The 25,027-nt window shown below is 41.7% G+C and overlaps 1 protein-coding gene across 6 annotated transcripts in view; it reads left to right on the top strand.

Annotated features, from left to right (window-relative positions):
* The window catches only part of klhl8 (kelch like family member 8), a 50,376-nt gene that overhangs the window by 6,261 nt on the left and 19,088 nt on the right, over nucleotides 1–25,027 (top strand). For 4 of the 6 annotated variants that reach the window (XM_022223883.2, XM_087133022.1, XM_022223888.2 and 1 more), the window contains 2 exons: nucleotides 12,988–13,765; nucleotides 21,821–22,013. In XM_022223883.2, the coding sequence (XP_022079575.1) occupies nucleotides 12,988–13,765; nucleotides 21,821–22,013 (971 nt within the window). Of the gene's footprint in view, nucleotides 1–1,447; nucleotides 3,416–9,495; nucleotides 9,871–12,987; nucleotides 13,766–21,820; nucleotides 22,014–25,027 lie in introns of those variants that run through there. The other 2 variants (XM_022223887.2, XM_022223889.2) reach the window with 2 other exon arrangements.

The following is a 25,027-nucleotide window of genomic DNA, read 5'->3' as shown; positions in this document are numbered from 1 at the left end:
TACTGTACACGTACATGTAGCATGTTTCTTGCTGTCAATGCAGCGTGTCTATCTACTGTACACGTACATGTAGCATGTTTCTTGCTGTCAATGCAGCGTGTCTATCTACTGTACACGTACATGTAGCATGTTTCTTGCTGTCAATGCAGCGTGTCTATCTACTGTACACGTACATGTAGCATGTTTCTTGCTGTCAATGCAGCGTGTCTATCTACTGTACACGTACATGTACGTGTTCCGGTACATGTATGTATGATGCTAAGCCCGGTTTCAAAACGTTTTGAAGCACTCATTTAGTCACTTCAGTGGTTAATTTTTAAGGTTTAACTTTTTGTGATGACTAGTTGGCAAAATGCTAATGCTATGGAAGTGCCCACAGCCAGGGTGTAACTACAGGGAGAGGGAGGGCACATGTCCCCCCCAGCAACTGTGTCTGTCCCCCCATGCACCCCTTCCATTTGAAATTTGTACGTAATCTCAGTGGGGGCCCACGGGAGGGGTAAGTGCCCCCCCTCAAGCAAATGCCGTACCTCCCCCCCTTAATCTCCGTTGGAATGCAGGTGCAGCTTATTTTCTTGTGGTGCCCCCTTGGGAAAAATGTGTTCACCCCCAGGTGCCCCCTTCCTGTGCATTTTGCCATAGTTACATGTATGCCTCTCCCCATAGCATACATGTACACGTGAGTGACTGTCATCATGAAGTTATGTACTGTGATGTCATTACAGGAAGGCAGCGTCAGTTTCAAGGGGCTCTTTTGTTCAAATTGTACATCCCAGATTGGTTCATGAAATACGTGTTGGAGTACTTTCTTAAACAGGGAGTCAGCAAAGTAATGAAAGTTTCCGCGGCAAAATATCGCGAATTCTGTGAAAAATACTCAGGTACATGTACAGTACCTGAAGCTGCCATGCTGAGTCTTCTGCCTTGGATGCCATTACACTTCAGCTTATCCTGTGAATACGCAAATTTGAATGAGGATAAAATTAATCTCACTAAATGCTCTTATCCAATGTTGTATTTAATATTTCATCAGCCCTTTAAGTTAAAATTGAAGATATAGATATGTAGCCTCTTTAATTTTCACCCCTTGACCAGGAGGGACCAGATAGTGCACAAAGCAAACCAGGAACATCCTGAGTTTATACAGTCACCCGTTAAAAAAAAAGTTCATTCACAGTTTCCCTATTTCTATTTTTGAAATTAATATTTCTTATCTCAGAGTTCCTATTCAGGAAGGAAGGAAATTGAGTTAAGTCTTGCCGTATTTTTTCTTTTATTCGTTGTGTGTACGTGTGTGCGTTGGGGGATGGATTGTCTCGTGCTTTTAAAAAGGGGATGTGCCTGTTTTGCAATGCTAGGCAGTGAATCCTGAATTGATTTGCATTCAGCCACTGGATGTATGGATCGTTTAGTCACAGCAGTTTCTTCATTCCTTTCATTTTTTTTTCCTGAACACAGTTTTGACCGTCACTGCAGATGAATATACATGTACATCTGTCATTCTGGTCCCTGGGTTTTGGAGTGTCGTTTATAAATTGTTCTTACTTTTTGGAGGGACAATCACAGTTGGTGTTTCCATTTTGCTTGTGACAGTTTCTGCTTTCTACATGTAGTTTTTATGCACTTGATGAATTACATGCATGGGCAGATCTCTTCAGAGTGGAAATTCTTGCCAAGAACAGTGTACATGTATCGGTAAATGAGGTGCAAAGAATATATATGTTCGTGATTTGGAGATGTGATGGCAACATTTCACATTGCCGGCGTGGATATGGCACACCAAATATAGTCTGCAAGAAGTGAGCGCAGTGCCTTTGGCTAAGCATCAGACAACAAGAAGACCATCATCAAATGCTCATCCGTTCTGTGGTGCTGTCTTAGCATCTTTCCTCCTCTTGGCTTATCCTGTGTTGTTGTTTTTTCCAAGACTCAGTTATCAGATGAAATGGTTTGCAAAAACTCTGCAAATGTTTTGAAGAGCTGGAGGCCCACAAAGCAGGCCTCTGAGTGATTGCACTATCTACACCTACAAGTCTATGTGTATGGGTCATGCTCAGCAAGTCATGGTCTTTGCATCTACATGGCCTCAGGTTGCGAGATAGTACACCCTCTTTGTTTACTTAAGGGGGTCCCAAAGCAGGAGGATTATTCAAGTACAGATGCACTTAAGCTTGTGTCCTGTCCAGAATTAATTTGAAAGCCCTGCCCTTGCCTGCAGTGAGAGAGACTTGGGCAGTGAGATGGACCACATGAGCTCTTTTGATGTTATTTTACTGCAGATCCAAAAAGGTCTGGAATTCATTTGGTCAGGGCACTTGCTGCTGGCACTTTAAATCAGAGTGTTTCCTTTGTAAAAAGTGACATCCTTGGGGTTTAATCAGCTTTGTGTGCACTAGTTTTTCCACTGGCCAAGTTGACTGGAAGTTGTGCGACTGGATCGATAATGTCCATGTAAATGTACAAGTGTGAATTCGAGGTTGTGACCGGAGATTGTGAACCCTGTTTCATGTGAGGAATCTAAAGACAGCTTTCTACTAGTGTCTCTCAGCTTTCTCTTGGAGCAAGAGAAAGCAGCACTGAAATCCGCTTTCTTCAAAAAAGTTTGGAACTTCTCTGGCCTGCTAATCTCCCTGAAAGCTCGGAGACAGACTCTGACAAAGGAACCTACATGTAGCTGGATGGTGTACAGATCTACAGTTGAGAATTAGACATTCAGGACTTTCTCCCCTGTTTACCCGCTGGATTTAAGGGCAGGATTAGTCCTTCTTGCTTTTTTCTTTCTTGTCCAGCGATGGTCTAGTTGGTCAGATCAGATACTTCCTCTGCCTGACACCCATCCCACAGCTTATGGTGTTTACAGATAAACAATTGGCTAAAAGTCAATACGCAGTGATGTGTACAGTGCCTCTGGATCTGTTGTGAGCCTGTGTAGTGGGATTGTCCAGAATAAACTGAAAAGGAGGTGAGAGAGGCAGTGAACCAAAAGGAGCTGGACCATTCATCTGAGGCCAGCTTGCTCAAACACTGTGGAGTCAGATGATACCTGGATTAAAAACATTGAGACCCGCCCATCCCATCTGTGTTTTAGTTTGCAACCAGTCCACAGGCATCTAGACTAGAAACCACGAAACTCTAAAAGCTGGAAATTCCTCATTGGCATTGGAGGATAGTTTCGCAGACGTTGTCGTCCCTCTGGATGTTTGGCTAGCAAAATGTTATGTGTCCTTTTTTTTTTTGAGGTCTGGCTGGTTTTCAAAGACTGACATTAACCCCACTTGTCTTGTCAAAATCACTTTCCTACCAAATGTCGAGATTTTGATGACCGTAGGCAAAGGCTGTCAACTCAGGTTTTCACCCAAGCGCCATCATCACCGAGCATGCCTGCCATACAGCCCCAGCAGCGGAGGCAGCGGAGGTAAGTTTGAACTCTCCAGGGAAAAAATTATTCTCTGGCACAGATTTTAAACTGTGAAGAAAAACTTGTAGCGTATACAGTATGTACAATTGTGCACGACTACACGTTTTGACGGTGTTTAAACCACTCAGCGTTTTTTTAAAGGGGACAAGATTTTAAATATAACAGCTTTTAATCAAAGTTTTTTCCCACCAATAGGAATTTCAAAGTTTATTAATAGTCATCAGTTTAGATGAAATGTCTAAAACAGGTTGAACCAATGGACTGTACTACCGTACATGTACAGGAAGCTTAATTAAATGATCATAAAAACATCCCAACCAGTCCTCGGCCTTGTTCTATGCTGAGCCCCCCCACACACACACACAGTACTGTACATGTGTGTACATCATCTGTCAGTCTCTGAGCAATCACTATACATGTATAGGCCTACATTTGTACTTCACAAACTGAGATAATGGTATGCCAGTATTTTACATACCTGGTACATGTATACATGTTCATTTGATATAAACGGAAAAAAATGGCTGAGAACTAGTCAGAGCAGTTACACCACATGAGTTATTGGCAGATAACATTCGCTCTTCCTTTCTCCAGCCAAACTTTTTTTCTGTGTACCGTATTACTATTAGCAGTACGGACAATGTATGTTAGGGATGGGCTCTTGGCAAATGAGACAGTCTGCGGAACTTACATGTACATGTACATGTACGTGTCATGTACAGTAATCCATTCTACGCCATGTACATGTAGGTTAAGTTGTGCACTGCAGAGTTTACAAAGTCTCCACGGGCGTCTTTCAACTGCTCAATGGGACCATGCCTACCATAGGGTTGGCTGTTTCAGTAATGGGGATGGTTTCATTTTTTTTTTCAACCAACCAGTGCTGATTGACACTGCCACAAAACCAGAAACCAACAATGTCTGTGAAATATCTTCTAAGTGTGCAGGTGCACATGTACTGTACATGTACATGTACATGTGCCGGTAGTGCATAAATCAAGCATTTTCACTAAAAGGGAAGGTAATGTGTAAAGAGCAATTCCTTTGCTGTGAACCTCATGGACGTGGAGAGGGTGCCAACCAGTGTGGCACTCCAGCCGATACCTTTGTGTAGGATTCTGGCATTGTACTTCCTACTGTACATGTATATAACAAAATTTCCCTCTCAAGAAATAGTTATCAATCGAGATTCAAAACACTTGTTTTTGCATGTATCACCTCTGACTATTCAATATGATTTTTTAAGCAACTGCAAACCCTAGCAGCTTTTTCTGAAGAAGTTCTTTTTTTCTGTAAGCGCTCATTATTTGTCGAAGTGTTCTTGTATATTTCCATTTATGTAAATAATGGACACAGAGACAGCCTGCAGACCCACCCACATTGGGCATGAAGCAGTTCGGTAAACTGCGAATATTTGCTTGATGATTGAACATTGTGCTCTGGTTGGCAGTCTGTTCAAGAGTATTCCTGTCAGACATCCATTAAATAAGGTTTTTGAAATAGTTTTGTTAAATTGCGAAAGGAAGAATCTGTTTCCATTTTATGTTTCAGTGCATTTTACACAAATATTGGATTCCAAAAATAAATAATTGAATATTTGATATTCAGTCCTGAAAGATGTGCTTGATCATCCAAAGATTTTTCACGTCGTCGATGCTTGCCTCTTTTGACTTCTTACTAAAAGATAGCCACCCAGATTGTACTGTGCACAATATCAAAAAAAGTATTGATTGTGGACAAATGTACACCACTAGGATTCCTGAGTGTAAATGATACATCACTTTGACCAGTACACCCAGTGGGTCCACTCACCCAAGGCCACAGCAGAACTCAGATTAAAGCTGTCTGGACTGTCAGAAATGATTGAAAGTGTGAAAGGGTTTATGGCTTGTTCTTCCACTCTGGGTGTTGAAACTGAAAATGGTTCAAGGTGGTGCTGCCTTCCAAAAATGCAAAATGTACCGGTACTTGTACATCAGGAATTGATTATCTCCTTGCATTTTTTTTCAACAAGTTGTTGAACTTCATCTTTTTTATCATTCCCCCTCTTTAACGGCTTCTCTTTTTGTTATTATTATAAGGAGATTATCATTGGAAACTTTCTCGGGGAGGCGAGGTAGTCTGTGAAAAGGTGAACTGACTTCCTTTGATGGTTGTTGCACTGCTGTGCTGAATTGTATTTGCATGTACCATGTAGTTCAACTTTTGTCTCACTTAGGAAAGACTGAAGCATTTTAATAACTGGAACTGAGTTACCGGTACCAGGTAAATAGTACGACTAAGTCACATTGTGTCTTGGGGGACCTTTTACAGAAACCAGTGTTTGATGTTATTATTATTATTTTTTTCCTGTGTGTCTGTCTTTGTAGAGTTGCTGTAAGCTGATCCTCACTGGTCCCAGACACCCATGGGTACCGGTTGTACATGTGCAGCTGGCCCCCTTGTGTGTTCAGGTTGAAATTATGGGGGACCTTATTAAGTATGGTTCAGCTCTTCTGATAACCGGGTCTCCAAATGACGTGTGTCTTGTGTGTCTCCATATTTGCTGACACGATTGATTTTTTTAATCCCTGGTAATGGCTGGCATTTTTATGGGAAGTGCTGGTACTCTTTTGAAGTACCGCCAAGAAGTTGAAGCCTGGGTTGACAAACTCAAAAAGGCTGGCAGCATTGTGCACAAGTTTATTTCTCAAGGAGTTGATGTGGATTGAAAAGGGACAGAACTTGCTTAAAATGTGTTTTTCATTTGAAGTATCCCGTTGGAGCGCTTGGTAAAATAATCATGTACTGGTTACACTACACATCATAGGTGCCTGACCAAATATGGATATCTCACACATGTACCATGACTACTGTTATGTGTGGTCATGCATTTCACACTTTGTTGGCTGTGGCAGTAAGTAACACAGTCATCAGAACCCATTGATTGAACAGAGTGAATCTTCCACTGGAGTTGGAGCCAAAATACCAAAATTGGTATCACAGAGTTTCAAACTGCACTGTGCATGTGGCTTACTATTGGATGTACGGTACGGTTTATTCACATCACGGGTGCACATCGTTTACTGATTTATGATGTGCGCAGGTGGCATAATCATCATAGCACAGTCCGCCATTTTGGAAGTTTCTGACAGATACCCGGTAGCAAAACCGCACTCAGGCCTAAATCTTAGAAGAGTTCATGCAAATGTACCAGCGCCACATGTTCCGGTACATACTAAGTGTATGCATCCCCCCACCCCCAAAAAATAACAGTTCAAACTTTTGTCTGTGAAACAAGGTGTGGAAGTTGTGGATGCTGGTGTGCCTAGGGATCATTCAAAGCCACTGCCTAGTGATTACATGCAAGTCAATGTCCTACAGTACCGGTATGTGTACCATTACATGTGCTATTTCCAAGGAAGGTTGTAGTCCAGTTAGGTTTTTGTGCTCATCTTGACTGTACTGTCTGTTTCATTGGGTTTGCCATCTACCGGTAATTGTCTCACTAGTCCCACCTACGTAAATGCACATACACATGAGTATGTGGTACATGTACCCCCCAGAACTGTGGGGTCCGAGGTCCCATGAACGTTCGTGGGAGCGGAGCGGATATTGGCCCCCACAGTTCTAGGAGTAATAACGGGTATCTTAGTAGATGTAGTTTGGGTATGAAGGTGATAGAATCTCGGAAGCCTTGGAGAATGACGGCATTGGCACCAATCAGGTACCACCGGTTCTTTTCAGAACACTACATTTACTGAAAAAATATATCCCTGGTGCTACCGCAAACCTGTCTACTTTAGTTTACTTGCTGCCTCCACCATGAAAAGCTTCAAATCTCAAGTTAATTCTTGTTGAGTTTGGGCCCATCAAAATGAGCTTAAATGTACTAATCAAAATTTCCTGTGAAAAGAACAATTTCTATTCACTTAATTTTTTCCTCCAAGAAAGTGTCCCCCCCTCCCAAGTTAGAACAGGAAAGGGGAGTTTGCTTTCTAGTGCACGCATGCACTCACACAACTGGAGTTGTTCACACCACCCAGGGAACAGCGCCTTCAGAGAGTTCAATAAGTGATGGTAATAGTTTATTCACCCCCAGCTGAACCCCACCTGAAACATTCACTTCAGACCGCATTCCGAGGGTCCATAGGTCTGACCGGCGCCATCGGCACTCTGGTACCATGGCAACCCCACAAACAAAAGTCACATGCCCACTCTTCAGTATGGCACACATGGTCCACCCAGTCTTTGGATCTAACTGCTTAACCTGCTGCCGCTTTCCCTACTTACCAAGGTATATATACATATAAAGAGAATTGAGGACAGTGAAAATCAAGATCCTGTACCCCTTGCTTACATGCACCCCCCCTATCAGTCGCTGTGCCCCACCCCCCTCCATCCAGTCACATTCATGGGTGCACCAGCAAGTGTAGGGCTCTGAAAAATTCACTACAGTCCCCACATCCACAGGTGACAACGGTGTCCCTGGACTTTTGAGTGGCCCTAATATCACTAATCCCTTGGACTTAAGGCATTTCCTACATGTAATTCTCTGCCTTCTTGTCATTCCAAACTTGTCCTCTCAATCTCGTGGCAAAGTGCCAGCTCCTATGTACCGGTACATGTACATGTATCAATACATATACACTGGTATATGCAATGTTTTGCCAGTGTTTAGGCCATGTTTATAAACAAGAACTTCTGGGAATTTATCTTTCTGCAGAAGCCCTATTCTACTCCGTAACCTTCAAATGCCATGCACTTTTCAAGTGATTTCTCTGCCAAGGTCAGGCAGACCCATCATTTTTTATAGTCGTACCCCTACAAACACACAACAGTGTCTCTTGAGTTGGTTTTGGCTGATTTCATTTCATGCACTTTACTAGGTCCTCCGAACAAAAGCCAGGTAAACTTACCCACTGTAGTAGCTGGTAAGTCACACACTGAAAACAGTGCACTGCGCAGGTGAAGCTCTTGATTTTGAACAATATGTCGGGTGGGAGGGGGGATAGCATGACATGCTGGCAACAACGCTGAATAATTGTTAATGGGTTTACATGTACATGTACACAGTTACCCTATCTGCATGTAAGGTACCTTATTTTCATGAATTTGTTGCTGTTTACGTGTGAAGCATACATGTACATGTTCCCGGTAGGTTACAGAGACACATGCAAATGTAGAGTTTTGATGTTTACATTTACCAGTAGCAAGATGATGTTGTTATTTAGAGTCAGGTTCTGTGACTTTTTTGGAGTGGAATAAACTTTGAAGTTGGATAAAATGAATGAGTTGATTGAGTAATGTCACAGGATTACAGCAGATTAATCAGGCTCTTTCCAATTGCATGGTTTTGTTTTGTCATATTTCCAGTAGGCTTACGGTACTGGTACATGTATGTACGGTACATGTACATAGAATTAATGCAAGAATTACATGTAGATCTTTCTGTCCAAAAGCTCAATTTACAGTACACTGAGTAGTGCATGCACATGTACATGTACAATTTGGACACAATTCCACAATATTATTTTTTCTTATGAGGAGGCGTTGTATGTGTACTTTCCTACTTTTTACTGCTTTTCCTTTCTCCTCTCTCCTTTTTGTTGGAATTGGGATGAGACTAGGCCCCCCCAAAAAATGCATTGTCACCCTGCAAGGTGACAATTAACAACTATGCAGACAATTTCCTAAATTCCTGAATTGGTGCAGGCATATTGAATAGGCCGAGGTAGCCCTTTCCACAGATAAGGTAACCTTTTGTATGCTGCTTTATTGATACATGTAAGTGTACAACTCAACAACAAATTGCTTTGCCGTACACGTGTCCTATTGTGTTTTCCTTTTTTTTTTTGAGAGCAGCCTAACCCACCGTAAATTTACAGAGAAATTGGCTTTCATTTTCGTGAATTACCACGCCTCCAATTTTTTTTTCCAGATGGATTTGTCAGCAAGACATTGTGCTGGCTTTAGCTTCACTCAGGAAATGAGAACTATAATTGGTTTTTGGTCGCAACTGCACGTGTCTGTTTCCTCCATTTTGGAAGTGTGTGGTGATGTAGATGATATCATTGCTCCCATGCCAAGTTTGAAACACTACCCAGTGTTGTGTCCGCTTGGCTTGTTGCGACAGTCATTTCAAGTTTTTTTGTCGGCAGCACGCCTGATCGAGTTCAATAAATTTACTCTTCTCTTGGGGGAAGGACCGGTTCATTGCCAGTGCGTGAACTCAACATTGCCTTGGACTCGAAAGTCCATCCATTGTCTGGTCGGCACATAAAGCGAGTGGCCAGTTGGTGGTCAGTCTCTGCCTGTCCATCGGTCACTAGTGGTCAGTCAACCTACTAGTCTGTCATTTGAGAGTCACACATACATGTACACCAGGATAAGTGGACTCAATGTTAACTTGTGAAGAATGATGTGGCACCAGTATTGAAATTGTGAATGCCATCCGCATTGAGGAAAATGAGGTAAAGGTGTTAACTTTTGTAGTGTATAAACGCAAAAAAATATACATTGTTTAAAACTTTATTTATAAATTCCAATAAAATTCTCTTTACTCCTGGCAGTTCTTCACTTGTTAATTGAACAGTTGTGAATTGTTCACAGTTTCTGTGTAGAAATACATGTACCGGTAGAATATAATAAATTGGAACATTGCATTTTATAGCGATGTGATCGTGGACTGTGGTCTAAACCAATTTTGTGGAATTTACGGCAAATTATCTGTGGAGCAAAACTTTGCAGAGGACCAGTCACTACATGTAGCAGTGCAAGTCACACGACAGTTTACGTGTAGCTGGTAACCTGTCTCTGCTTAGCAAGATTTTTTGTCTCGGCTTAGCTGTTACACAAAGCATGCCCCATGTTCCTGCCTCATTGTTTTGGTTTTTGCATATTGGGGTTAATCTTCCTGTCATTTGGATCTCAGTGTACTGGTAGTAGGCATTTGTTCCATTAGGCATCTCTTGGATCCCCCAGTTGGTGACCAAGGTCAGACATGCTGTCAAATTGGGCCGTTTTCTTATACTCAACTTCGTCTCCGTCTCCGGCTTCATGTAGGAAACCAATCCCGGATTGTGGGCATGAAGCGATTAACTGATATTGAAGTACTCTAGTGTTTTGCTAATTTTCATCTTACTTGATGTTTTTTGGCAGTATCAGGCTTACTATTGCGCTTACAACCTCAAAGTCAGGAGGTAAAAAAACAGTTGAAGCCCGAGACAGAGCCCAAGTCGAGTATTGGAAAACGGCCTTGATATTGTAATATTTTGACTTGAAAGCACTGCAGTTCTATCAGTTAATTCCAGCTGATTGATTTCAAGCATTTTTTTCATTCTCGAAAATGCCATCTGGTGTTGCTCAAGTAAATTCTAGTTCTGAATGTTGGGTTCAGTTTTCCTTGGTTCAAGAATCTTTTCTTTCTTTTTTTTTTAAGGTTGGGACAAAACCATGCATACCGGTACATGTACATGTACCCCGGTAGATCTAGCTGTACTTGGTTGCACCAAATTGAACAGGCATATTTCTGTTCGTTATGGCTCTTTGAATTTGTCAATATGAGTACATACGGGTGTATTGGCATTATGCATGCTTCTTTTTTCATAGCCCTTTACCCCTTCAAAAGCCAATTTTTTAGGGAAAGGGGAACCCTTCCCCTTCTAGCGAATGGCTGTAACCCCACCCCTCCATTTGCTATGCACCTGAGCTGATGTGACTTGGTATTGTACCAATTAATGATGTACACTGTGTGGAATTAACTTATGAACTCCTAACTTGATTTGACGTGGACTAGAGAAGTTCCTGCACTGATGTTGAAATTCTGAACTGTCTTTTGTTTTGATGTACATTCATGAACAAATACTGTACATCTGTACAGCTTTCACATAGAGTGATATCAGTTTTGTGGCCGATGAAACCACAGACTTGAATCAAGTCGGACTTATGCCATCCCTTCACTAGCCTGTACACAATGATACGGTCATCGCACTTGGCAGCTTGCATAACTCTTATAAGGCGTCCTCATTTGATAGCCTTTGATAGCCTTTATTTTACAATGTGTGTCAAACGTTACAGCTCCCCTACCAGTTTTGGTAGAGGAACCCATTCACTGTGTACAAACGGCAGATTCATCAAGTTGAGACTTCTGAACTCCCAGTAATAAGTGGACTCAAGAGGGCGCGAAGCAAGTACGCTGCGCAGCCTCCATATCCAAAGCATAATGCAGAAAACATCATGGAGGATCCATATCCCGACTTGGTCAAGTTTACTGACTGAAACCATGCCTGTTAGATGGTTGCACAAGTTTAACATGTACCATGTAAGAACTGTATTTTCCAGACAAAGCAAAGTGGTGAAGTCCTTGGAAGGGAACATGTCAGTATTTTCATAGCCTGAACCGTATGTCTCAAAGCATTGTTGCCTCTGATGCAGGTTGGAGGTACCGGTACAGTTCTGGTACTTGTATCTCCACTTAAACAAAACAAGAGTATAGAGCAGACCATAGACTGGTCAAAGTGCAAAAAAAGCACTGGAAAAAAGTTACAGCAAAATCAGTTTTAGAAGTTTTAAGGGGTACTTACACTGTACTTAAGAAATACTGATATCCTAGATGTACATACATGTACCGCGGGGGTATATGTACATGTAGCATTTCCAGTCTCTTGGGGAATATTTTGGAAGCAGTATTACCGTATACTGTATGTATACATGTACATGTATAATCCTCATTTTAATATGTAATTCATTGCGGTTATGTACGGTACTGGTACACGTACGTATAGTTACGGTATTGTCTTCCCTTTACATGCATGTGTTAATGCTATTATGACTACAATAATTGGCGTTTCATTCCTAGGTACAGTATTTTACAGTATCTATTAGAGTTTTAAATTCTATTCATACCTACGCTACAACTGTTGTTTCTGTGATCAGGAGTTTCATCTGAGCATTTCCACACATGTACTAGTGGTTTGGGTCATTTTGTTGTGGTTTTGCGAGGTCACATATGTGTATGTGAGTGTATTGAAGTAAATTGACTTTTTTTCTCCTTCAATTGTGCAAAACTGCCGACTGTGTTTGACTTTGAAAATGGTTCAAAGTGTTACAAACACAGGAAAAGGGCAGTGCTGGGTTGGCCTTTCTTCTTGATTTGGTTTGGGCAAGGCCAAAAGGTAGAGAAGTACATGTACTTGTAAACATGTACATTACAGTATTGTAAGATCACTGTAAAGAAATTTACAACTTACCAAGACAACATCAAGGAGCGAAGCTTTGAATACATTGTATCAGAACATGTGTACACAAGATTGTGCATATAAAATGAAAGTTAAATATCCAAAGCTGTCATACATGTACATGTACAATGTACATGTATGTACCGTACATGTACATGCAGCTCGCATATCCATCATTTCCTTTCAAATCACTGCATTACTGCTCTTTGAAGCAGATCCAACTGTACAATCATCTTCAATCATCCTTGGATGGAATGACATCATTTACAAAGTTGTGCCAGGTAACTGTCCTTCATTTTGCTGTTGGATCTCGCTCATTTGGTCCGCTCTTTCTTTTTTTTTGTTGCACAGGCCAAACTCCACGATCATCATTGAGATTTCGGGCACCACCACCACGTCCACCAACAACAACAACAGCGTGCCGGAGAAATCCAGCCACGCGACCATGGGGGATAAGATCCCAGAGTTCCAAGAGCCCATCACCTCCTTGACTTTTGAGTGTCACACCCACTGGCAGGACTCCTTCCTGGTGCTGCGCGAGCTCTACGAGCGGCGGGCACTCTGTGACGTGACCTTGGAGGTGGGCACGGCTCAACTCCGCTGCCACCGACTGGTGCTGGCCTGCGGCAGCCCCTACTTCCGTGCCATGCTGACCTCTGAGATGCGGGAGAGCCGCGAGGAGGTCATATCCATCCATGACATCGACGAGACGTCTGTGGAGGCTCTGGTGGCCTTCCTCTACACATCCACCATCCTCCTGACGGTGGACAACGTCCAGAAACTCCTGCGGGCTGCCTCGCTGCTGCAGATTGAAACGGTGGCCAAAGCCTGCTGCGACTTCATGGCCTCACACCTCCATCCTTCCAACTGCCTGGGCGTACGGAGCTTCGCTGAGCTCCATGGCCAGAACGAGCTCCTGAGAGCAGCAGACCTTTACACCTATGACCATTTCAGAGAGGTGGTATCAAGTGAGGAGTTCCCCAGCATAAGCCCTGCTCACCTGTACGACATCATCGCCTCGCCGGACATTCGTATTGAGAATGAGACTCAGGTGTACCAGGCTGTCATGAAGTGGGTGAGGTGCGACCTCCCCAACAGAGTCAGGGACTTGCCCCGCCTTATATCAGCGGTAAGTCCAAAGAAGCGATTTAGTGTGTTGGCCATTTGGTTATCTTACAGGTACACAGAAGCCAGTACTGTGTGAAAAGCACACGCAGTGTCAGTTTGAATAGTTTGCATGCAGTCTGCAGTGTAAGCGTCCCCTCTTTGTTATTCATTTGTCCTTGGGAAAAATTATCAAAATGGATTGGTCAATCATGAAATGGTTGTACTATTAAAATGTGCTCGACATTGCTCTTCTAAATTATCAAAATCAAAATGAGCAAACAGTTAGCAGCCAGGAAAGGCAAAGCCGCAGAAATATTGAAAGGATTTTTATTACAGGCCAGATTCTCTAAGTTCTTTTTTCATTCTTTCCAGGGAGAAGCACATGCTGCTCAATTAACGTGCTCCATGAAACCATGTCTAGTGTCACATTAGTTCTTTAAGAGAAGGAAAAGAAATCTATTGCTCTTTCTCCTAGCCTTGGAAAGTTGTCTCAGCCACAATCAGTGGTGTGTGAATCATTCATCATCTCTTCTTGAGAGCTCTCATCAGCCATGAGCGCCATATCAGACTTTGCTTGATTAAATTGACTAATTGGTAGGCACCGTGCTGAGTTTAATTTGCAACATATTGTATGGGGCACCGGTGCAACACGCTTCGTCAGGAGTGCATGACCAACACTATCTGTATGCTCGGAATTATATCATTACCACGAAATTTCATACGTATGCCGGAGAGACAATTTGCACATTGTTTGGATAATGAGAATTCAAGACGGCAATTGGGAGAGAAAGACACACCTGATTGCCCTGTATAAATATGCAACAAACAGACTAGTAGCACATGTTGTACATGATACCGGGTACATAAGGACTTCACTTATGGAAAGGATTACTCAGTTCCTCAGAACACAAATAGAATAGGGTTGGAATGGAGGCTGAACAGAGGGACCAGATGAAGATGGAAAGATCTCCTCCAGCAAAACAGATGTACATGTTTACACCATGAGTAAGAAAAATTAACTCATTATTCAGCTGTCACACTTGTCAGAGAAAAGTTTGTGACTGTGGTCCACGGAGGTCCTAAAAATGTAAACATCGCAGTCACTTTTGGGTTTATGCCTTACATTGTTTGAATGCCTGGATGTTTTGCTCCTGTACAGAACCACAAGTGAATTGGATTACCAATGTTTATTTGAAAGCAAGCAAAAAAATCTTACTTTTCAGTTCCAATTGTGTGACAATGCACATTTCCCCCAAAATTCCTTTATTCATTTACATGTACCAGTTAATACCCTGTATGGTACATACCGGGTGCTAAAAAAAAAAATCTTACAAGCAAATCTGTTAAATAATTAAACTCATTAGTTGACTAAGAAATTTCAAGCTTCCTTGAAAAAAACATGTACATGTACCCGTTAAGTGAAAATGAGCATGGAATCACACTGCACTTTATCTGTGTCCTGTGCACATCTGTTTCTAGTTCATCATCTTCCATGCCCTATTGCACAAAGTAGAGACTGATGTATAATGTACATGTACACATGTGCCGTATGAACATGTAAAACTAAATATGGCTTGAACCTCTTACCAAAGTTGAGTCACAGACCTGTCCATTTTCAAGTAACCAGCTAATGCAGAAGGTATGCACATGTACAGTGTACATCTGAAAATACCTCAATTTTTTTTATGTGGTGTAATTTTATCCTTTGTACATAAGTACAGTACATGTAGATTCAGCTTAACCATTTTTTTGTACAGTAGTTTACATTTTTGTACTTTTTTACATGTACCAGTAGATTCAGCCTTTAAAAAAATAATTTATCAATACTGGTTTGTTCACTAAAAACATGTTTTTGAAATGAATACATGCTTTACTCATTACTATATGTGCGTGCACCGGCAGCTTACACTTTCTCAAGAGGGCCATATACTTTTACAGTTGTACATGTACTGTATGTAATTGGAAATACGGTACATTACCTGTTTCCTGTAAGGTTAGTTTACAGACCCGTTATTAAATAAGGATTTTCCAAGCACACTTCCCCTGCTGATTCAGTAACAAAATCTCAGATCTCCGTTTTCTCAATCAAAACATGAAAAATTTATTTTCCAGCTGTCCTCTGATCACACAAAGCAAGGCTATACTCTACAGCTCCCTCCAAGAGTCAAAACAAAGGAAACGCTGTTGATCAGAATTGCATTATCAAACCTAAATGGATACTGGACTCAAGAACAAAGCATTCTTCAAATGCGACAGTGAAAGTTTCTAGTAACCTTTATATGTGTGGTTTGTCAATAAAGTGATGTTCATGTACCAGTACCTGTGCTAGTACTCCCCTTTCAGAAACTTTGATGTTCACTGTCTACATGTACGGTACATGGAATTGTATAAGATGTCTGAGCAGAGTACCGTGCAGGGAAGGAGGACCTGGTGTGAAAGTTATGGCAGGGGCTGGAAGCAGTGTGCACTTACGGGAACCACAGGCTAGTGGCTGCAGCCGCTTCCCCTAGATGCGTGCGTTACCCTAAGCCACTGCCAGTCAATGTGGACATCATGGAAGATTAGTCATTAGCATTCATCTTGATGACCTTGAAGCTACCGGTACATGTACATGTGATGGTTTTCTTTATTCAGGGTGTGAGGTTACCACTCTATACTGCATGTAGCTTTCTTTGAAATATAAAATGCTACCGGTGTAAAAGTCAAGGAAGATACCGGTATACGGGTATACTGTACATGTACATTGCATTTACATTCAGTCGACACTTAACCTACATGTACACTAAAAGTAGCACAGTGTGATTTCCATTTTATTCGCAGCTTGTGGGTATGTACGGTACACTGTGCATGTACTTTGTCCAGGAATCTTTTTTTTTTTTTGGACTGTGGTTTCTTTCCTTGAATGTTGCCAAGTGAGATTACCTGCTTGATATTTCCTTTTCTCTGTGTGAAAAAAAGGAAGTGGGTTAAGGTAGCCACGCTAATGTCTAAATATAAACTGCCGTTCTGGTTATTTACATGCCTGTGATTTGGAATCGCCTCAGCAGGACATCAAGTTCCCTGTACCCTTTGGGATGCTCATTGTATGTGCACACGTTCTCTTATACATACTGTACATGTATGCTTCTTGCTGGAATCATGTTTTCAAGGAATGCCATTTGTCTTGAGAAAATGCGTCACACAGCAAATCATACGTCATTTGCCAAATTCTGAACTCTGGCCATTGCGTGAAAGCCAAGTTTGCATGGCAGCCTAAAGTTGTTATTCAACACCCAAGGGTCTGATACCAGAACAGCACATGTGGTACAAGTACTTTGTTTCTTGGAGATTCCTCCAGAAATAGGCGTCAGTTGTTACGATGCCATGGGAGGGGGAAGTTTTCTTTGGTTACTTCCCAAGGACTGAACAAATTTTGTTCTGAGGAATTCTTAGTGTTTGTTCTCAGTTGGTTTGTACATGGTCATGAGACTCATTAACCTCTAAGCTAACAGGATCTCCCTCCTGTAACTTTAAAAGGATATTGGGAAGAATTTCTGATGTAATAACTCATCTTTTGTGCATCTCAGCGATACTGTCCTGTACCTCGTTTGATGGCTCAGAGCTCCCCCTGTCCAAGCTGAAATAAATTGAAAAAAGAGCACATTTGCCTGATGCGTTGAACTTCATGCACTGATGTCATACATGTACATGTGTGTGCTTGTTTAGGAAAACAAATCAAAACACGAAACCAGAAAAAAATAACGGACCAAAACAAGCAAACAGTCAAACGTTCACTTCCTTAATGGTAGCTATGGTAGTCATTGTTTGTTTTCCTTTTGTTTTTGTTTTTTTTGCACAATGTACATGGTGTGACCAAGTGCACGTAATCCATACAATCTACAACATTCCTAGCATGATGTCAAAACAGCTGCAAAAAAATTTCCATTTGGCACATGTCTAAATTATGTAACTTGAACATGTACTGGTACAAAACAGTGTGTGTATGTTGGGTCTGCCTCCGAAGTCACATTTGACGTGCTTGATCTCAGTATACTCTTGGGATTTAAGCAAAGTCACCGGATTAAAAAGTAAGGCTTGAGCTTAGCGTCCAGTTGGCACGACATCATCAAAATCTGTGGTACTATAGGGATGGTGCCAACACCCTGAATCAGTCATGTAGTTCTGACTTCTGTTTACCTAGATGCATTGTGGGAAACCAGGTTTGCACAAGTTTGTACAATGAGATACCACGTTGAAGCTTGTTGTAGAATTTGTTGTACAAGTGTGAGCCAAAAGTGTGTGTGAACCAAAAGCATGTTGGAGGAATTTTTGACTGCACTTCTTGGTACAGTGTACACTAAACATGTACAGTACAATGAACATGTGTAGTTGCCATTGTGCTGATTCCCCCCTCCTCAGTCTGCCTCCCCCCCTGGACTTTGAAGTTGTTACATGTACACTGTACATGTACCGGGTAGCTCTAAAATACTGGAGGGGGGGTTGGGAACATTTAACTGTGTCATATTAACCCAAAGATTGAAGTCCTTTCATTTGATTTGAACATGTACGTATACATGCACATGAACATGACAAGAAGTTATAACTTATAAGCTGATCCGATGTCAGAGAAAGAAGTCTAGGACATAGACAAAGCAAAGTACATGTACCCTGCACACTGGTGCATAGCCTGCCAGTACATGTACATGTACAAAAAGACACCACATTGCAGGGCACATCAACCAGGGAAGATGTACACTGTGTGCATGCACACATTATTAGCAAGCAGATTATATTCCATTTAAGGGATTTTCCTTAAGTCCTCACAGGAGGACTGTTTTTTGTGCTTCATGACTGTGTTTTCATCAAATCCACTGGCATTGTTATCTGTTTACTGATTCAGACATCATGTTGTAAAACAAACATGCAGTGTATGTAAATGTACATTGTACTGTACCTGTAAAGTTGACTTCAACTACTGGTATTGTGCAAATGTTGAAGATGTTGTAAATTATTAGGTAACAGGTGCCTTGAGTTTTGGAAAGAAGGCTAGTTATCCCACTTTAAACCCTTTTCCAAGAAGCACTACGGTAGTTGTTCAAGAAACATCTGTTTCTATGGTTAATCTGCTTGTAACAAAAGGTTGAATACCAGGGTAAGCTAACAGCTACACATACATGTACCCTTTCCCCAACTTCAGTTCCTGGTTTTTTAATTCCTGTATGACTTAATATTGTTTGTTGCTATCGTGGCTGTGCATGACCTTTACATTTTCCTGTTTTCCTGTCATTATAAATCATGAAACATTCTCAGGGGCTGTTTGTCTTTTCAACTTTTTTGACCTTTGTCATGACATTGAAAAAAAATTAATAACATTTATTAGAAAAGTACATCCTTAAGGTTAACTTATCTCATAAAACAGTTTTACATAAATGCACTGGATCAGTCAAATCAGTACAGTGCATATGGAATGGGTTCTTTTACCACCAACAAAACACTCCAAACCTTGCATTAACAATCATCATCAGCCTGAATAGTGGCTGTGTCCAAATTAACTGGTTGTGGCTTGGATCAGCATACACGTACATGTACTGGGTACCAGTATGCTTTTGTGTGGATAGATGCATACACATGCACTACCGCTAGCCAGTGGTACTAATACCAGTATTCCAGGCCACAGTGAAATAAAGACAGTGTACATGTACAGTATGTAAGTTTTGAATTTTCAGTAGGATACTACTGTATGTTGTTCTGTTGCTTACTCAAAAGATCGAGCCATTCATGCAGGTACATGTACTGTATGGTACCGATACAAAGACACTTCATGTTCCACACACTGGTGCCACACAGTGTGCATGATCAGTTTTCAGTTGAATGTGCACACAAAAGCTGTAGTAGATAACATGCAGTAATTGAACTTCATGGAGGTGCAAACCACAGAAGGGAATAACACACAATGGTTACCAGCCAAAAGTGTCACCTGTCAGCTGGTTTGTGCTTACCACAGAAATCTGCTAAGGGAAGGAAATTTTTGCTTAGCATAAAAACAGGTTACCAGCCAAAACATCTTGCATTCTTTACTCCTTGGGAGTGATCCTTAGCTGAATTTTGGCTTGCATGTGATGCTGTAGGAAGCAATCATTTCAGAGCAATAGCTCTATGAAATCAGGTCCTAAGCATGTGCAGACAAATTAAACAGTACATGGATTGCAAATTTTGCGTTTGTGCCTTTGAGGATGATGATGAAATGGGGAAAAAATGCGGAATTTGTCTGCTGTCCTTATGGTTTGAGCCTGTTTGTTTCTATTGCTGTTTTGCTCAGCCACAAAGCCATACATGTACCGTACATGTACACATACCATAGTGTACTCCATTGAAGATGCTTGCACCTTGTATCCATTGGAAGCCTCGGAGGGCCATGTGCACACCATTATTGCAATGTCCAACTGTATGTGATTGATGAGATCATTAGACAACTCCCAGAAAGAAACTCTCTACCAGTACTGCCTGTATAAAGTTCATGGACAGTGGAAGTCTTCTGGCATGGTCCGATCTTGGTGTGACAATACAATCATTCTTGTTTTCCAGTTTCTTCTCTCGCACTTTCCACATGTACCTGGAACTTGTGAGGCTGACTTTGCTGTGGGGGGTGTGTGTGTGACAAAAACACCATGCCATAAACTCGGGGGGTCTAGATTGTCAAGTCTGGGGAACTTACATACAAAAGTGCAGCCATGGGCGTTGTGAGGAAGGGGGCAAGAGGGGTAATTTTCTCCCTCTCCCGCCCCAGAAAAAAAAATGGAAAAGAACAAAAGGGGGAAGGGAAGCGAAAGGGAAAAACAGATGGAAGGAGATGAGAATCATCAACTTGTTTCAGAAACCTTCCAATTGTCCCATTCGCACTGCTAACGGTGTAGTATTTCATGAATATATTCAGATACATGGAACATGTATATCACCTGTACATTTTCTTGACACTGAGGAAGGGTGCAACGTGCACGTTCACTTCTTACAGTATGTAGGGACTCATGCAAGTTGAAGGAAAGCCTCCAGGCCTGCACGCAAGATGAATAATAAAGGCGGCGTACACAATAGCCGGACATGTAATTCAGTTTAGATTTCCCAGAGGGTTCTTGATCAGATTAAGGGGGTGAATTTCAGTTCAAACTGTCAGGGTAAGAGAGTGTTAAAAACTTCAGCACATGTGGCGTCTAATAAAGGATTTTTTAGACTTTGTTCGTCAACACTGAGAGCATTAAAAATCTATTGGTGAGTGTAAAGTGTCTGAGTTTCAGTGTCATAAATAGGATTTTACTAGTGGGGGGGACACACAGGAGGCACCAGCATCTTATGGAGGGCACCAGCTTTAAGTGGTATGGTTTTTTGGGGGCAAGTTTTTGTTAGCCATGTTCAATATCCATTCAGCTGGTTTTTGTTTTTTCAGTGGGTGGGGGGCACCAGGAATTTGTGGGAGGGGGACCCCCCTCCCTTGCTACGCCACCACTCAGTTTTCATACATGTACATGTAGCTCTGCTCTCATAGGACTATCAGTATGAACTTCAACTATGGTTCTTCACAATCCACTCTGAAATTGAGGATTGATGGAAGTTTTTAAAACTTTTGGGAAAGGAGAGCCCAGCTGCTTAATACAGTCATTCACTTACACGTACCGGTACATGTACATGTATGTATTCATGTTTGAAGTCCTCTGCGTGACGTGGACTATTTTCATGTTGTGTACCAGCCTGCGCACATTGCTTCTGCACTACACGACATACAACTGTGCATTGTATCCGCCGATTGTGGGAGTTTACATGTAAATGTATGCACTGGTTCTTGACAAAGTGACGAAATCCATGCCAGATCATTGATGTTATATGTTCATGTACACATGTTGTATGGTACAAGCTTACGTTGTGCGGTGGTGTGCCACTGTTACTGATGCACAGTTATAAGCTTATGGTTTGATGGTGTAAGCGCTCACACACCCAGACCCTACCGGTAATCCTGTAATGCATTTTTAGGGGAGAGGGATGGCTTCAAGCACCCCAACTTCATCTTGGCATCTCCGGTTATTTTTTCTTTTCCCTCGTTTGACAGGTCCGTCTTCCCATGGTTCCCCTCAGCTTCTTGATGGAGGTCGTGGAATCTGAGGAACTGATCAAGAAGTGCCATGGGTGCCGAGACTTTGTGGACGAGGCCAAGAACTACCACCTGTCCGTCAAAGCCCTGCCCCTCAGCCCCAAGCGCATCTTCCGGTCGGAGCGCAGCCAACCCAGGAAGAGCACAGCAGGTGAGGAGGACCTTGGGCTTTTTTTTTTTAAGTTCGACTTTGCCTCTGGCTGTGAGCATTTTCTCTCTCTCTAGAACCTTTGAAGTCTGGCCTGCATTAAAAAAAAACACATTACACCCACGTTTGGCTTTGTAACTCAGACATGTACCAGTACATGTAATTTAATGTTCCTGAAGTAAAACTTAGACGTCAGCAAGGAGCAAGAATTATCAAAACAAGGAATATCCTTTTCTTATCTTACAGTCACGGAGCCCATATACTGGTACATGTACCTCCCATACATGCTGGGCACAGCGATTACCATTAGAACCCAAAACATCACAGGGTCACACAAGTCCCCACTACATAACATGGACATGTACTTGGTCTAAATTTTCCAAACAAAAGAAACCACCCAAAGTACTTCCCCAGCCCAGGCACCCTAACACGTTAATAAGATACAATGTACGTGGACTCGTTCATCCACTCTCTCCATCAACAGAAGCTCACTCTTCTCAGCTGAATGTGCCTACCACATGTAAATGCCATCAGTACCTGTTCTCTGAACAATAAATGATTGGAATTGTTTTCACGTTTTCTATCATTTGACAATTGATGAACACTGTGTTTGTATTGTGTGTACCGGTAGTTTCTTGCACATGCACCATACATGTACAGTATACATGTATCTTGGTTGCATATTCCGCGGCAGCTCAGATTTCTGGTGAGGAGTCAAAGTTGTCATATTGCATCTTGTCCCTCAGTGATAGAGGCATGATGGGTGGAATTTCAAAGCCTCCATGCATAATTTCACAAAAATTCTACCGGTAGTGGGATACTTTCATGTACCAGGGAGGCTAATCAGGGTCCATGCTGAAGACTCCAGGGACTTGTGCCTGGGGTCGAATTTTGATTAACTTGCTCATGGATTTCACCCGTTGCCGGCCCAGGTTGCACGTGTTTGCTCATGCGGGCCCCAATCCCGCCCCAATCCCATCCTACTCACGTGCCTTTGCATGTGCATCGAGTCGCCTGTGTCCTCTCCCTCCAAAGAAAAGAATTCAGGTGGTGAAGCTTGACTAACCATGCGCAACTATCGCCAACCATTACCTGATCACAGGGTCAGCCGTAAAGACTGAGTAGAAATCCCCCTGTTTTTGCCTTTTCAAAAAGCCAAACTTGCAATTTAGCTGGGGTCATTTATCTCCAGGAAACTGCTCCATAAAATGCCAACTTTGAACAGCACTCTAATGCCTTAAATACTGAGGAAGAGTGGTGAATGCGTAGAGCTGCCTATTAAAGTGTTTTTTGAACGATACAAGCACAGTTTTAGAAGCAATAAAGCATAATGGAACCTGTTCTTCCACCTTCAGATGCACATGTTGTTATTTTCATTTCTTAACGATTTGTAAATTCCCATATGGTACATGTACCTTTACCATATTTCTGATATCATCTATCCCTGAAACCCCCTCCCCCCCAAAAAACACCTTCTTTGAGGGCCACCCTTCAGTAGAAGTTTCATTAGGAATATTAAGGTCACTTATTGTCCAGGAACCAAATACTAAAAACTCAGTATTGCAGCATGCACATGTAAGTATACAAGGTCCAAGCTTTTTAAAAATTGCTTTTTTCTGCTCCTGTTTACGTTCTTCTTGAGACCTTCAGAAAGCCCTCCTTGATATGCCTTGAAGCTTTTAACATTTTGCAGTATTTCAAGTGCACAAAAGTCTCAGTAGTATGGTGCAGTCAATGATTCAAATCCTCCAGCGGATTGCAGAGTCCATGGACATGTATTTATTTATGTACAGTAGGTACCGGTACATGCATTTGTTTTTGAACTGTTTACTGAGTTCTGTGGACTTCATGTTCTTCTACACAGTGACATGCAGTATGAAGTGAACGTACATGTACATGTACCTTGTCGTATTGAATATTCCAAGACCTTTTGGGGGCCTTTGTGTAGCTGCTCTTCACAAGGTGCCAATGGCCAGCATTCCAATGTTGGCCCACCCTCTCCCATAATCCCATACAGATTTTTCTCCCTGACTTTGGGATAAACTCCCAGTAATCATGCTGGGGGATCTGGTGGTTTGCTCATTAATAGTGTTTGTAAAAACTTTGAAGGCTCAAGTGTACCGGTACTTTTAAATTGCAACTGGAAATTGTCATTGAGCCAGTTGTACCGGTACAAGAAAGAGTTCTTTTGAAAGTTTCAAATTAGAATTTAATCCTTGTTTGACATATGGTTTGTAAACGAGAGTACCGGTAGGCCCCACATGTAGTGTTGCTTTATCCTTTTTTTTTACTCGCCAACTTTTATCTTGTACAGGTTTTTTTTTTTCAAATTATAGATTATATTTGTGTTTTTTATTGTTTGTTGTATGTTTGCATAAACGATTGTTTGTTTGTTTGTTTACATGTTTTTCTGTCTGTTGTTTTCTTTGTTTTGTCTTGGGACTGAATGCCTGTGAGCAAGAGTGATTAGATTCACTTGTTAGTCCCTGTCTGCATTGTTTTAAAATGCAGATAAATCAAATAGTAATAATAATTACCAAAAATGGGTCATTAGGGAGACATTCCCATAAGAATGTGCACAAAATTTTTCCAACTGTACTGTCCCATAATTCAATATTCCCTAATCCGACCTTAACCAAACTTTGCATGTTTTCATTTAGACCCTAATCTGTCATCTCTCAAAATTTTGACTGCAAAATTTGGCCGCCTCCTGGTAGTTGGAGCATTAGGGAAGCATTGTAATGTCTCCCTAATGACATTGAAATCTCTCCCTAATGACATTGAAATCTCTCCCTAATGACCAGTGTCTCCCTAAGGTTGAAGAATTTACCACAAAGTGTTTCCCAAATGACCTCTTTGTGATAATAATGATGCAAGTAAACAATTACCGGTATGATACCGGCGTTTCACAATGGCCAGTCGATTGGCCAGTCACCATGCATGTGTGAAGTCTGTCGACCCAATATGCGTTTGGAAAGTGTCAACAGATTTCGCCCACTGTGATTGGCCAACGCATT

The sequence above is a fragment of the Acanthaster planci genome, linkage group LG02 (genome assembly GCF_054643075.1).
Source record: "Acanthaster planci isolate LZ-2023a linkage group LG02, COTS_SCS, whole genome shotgun sequence".
In the NCBI taxonomy this organism is placed as follows: domain Eukaryota; kingdom Metazoa; phylum Echinodermata; class Asteroidea; order Valvatida; family Acanthasteridae; genus Acanthaster; species Acanthaster planci.
The sequence above is the reverse complement of the archived record's forward strand: the minus strand, read 5'-3'. Positions and strand labels throughout refer to the sequence as shown.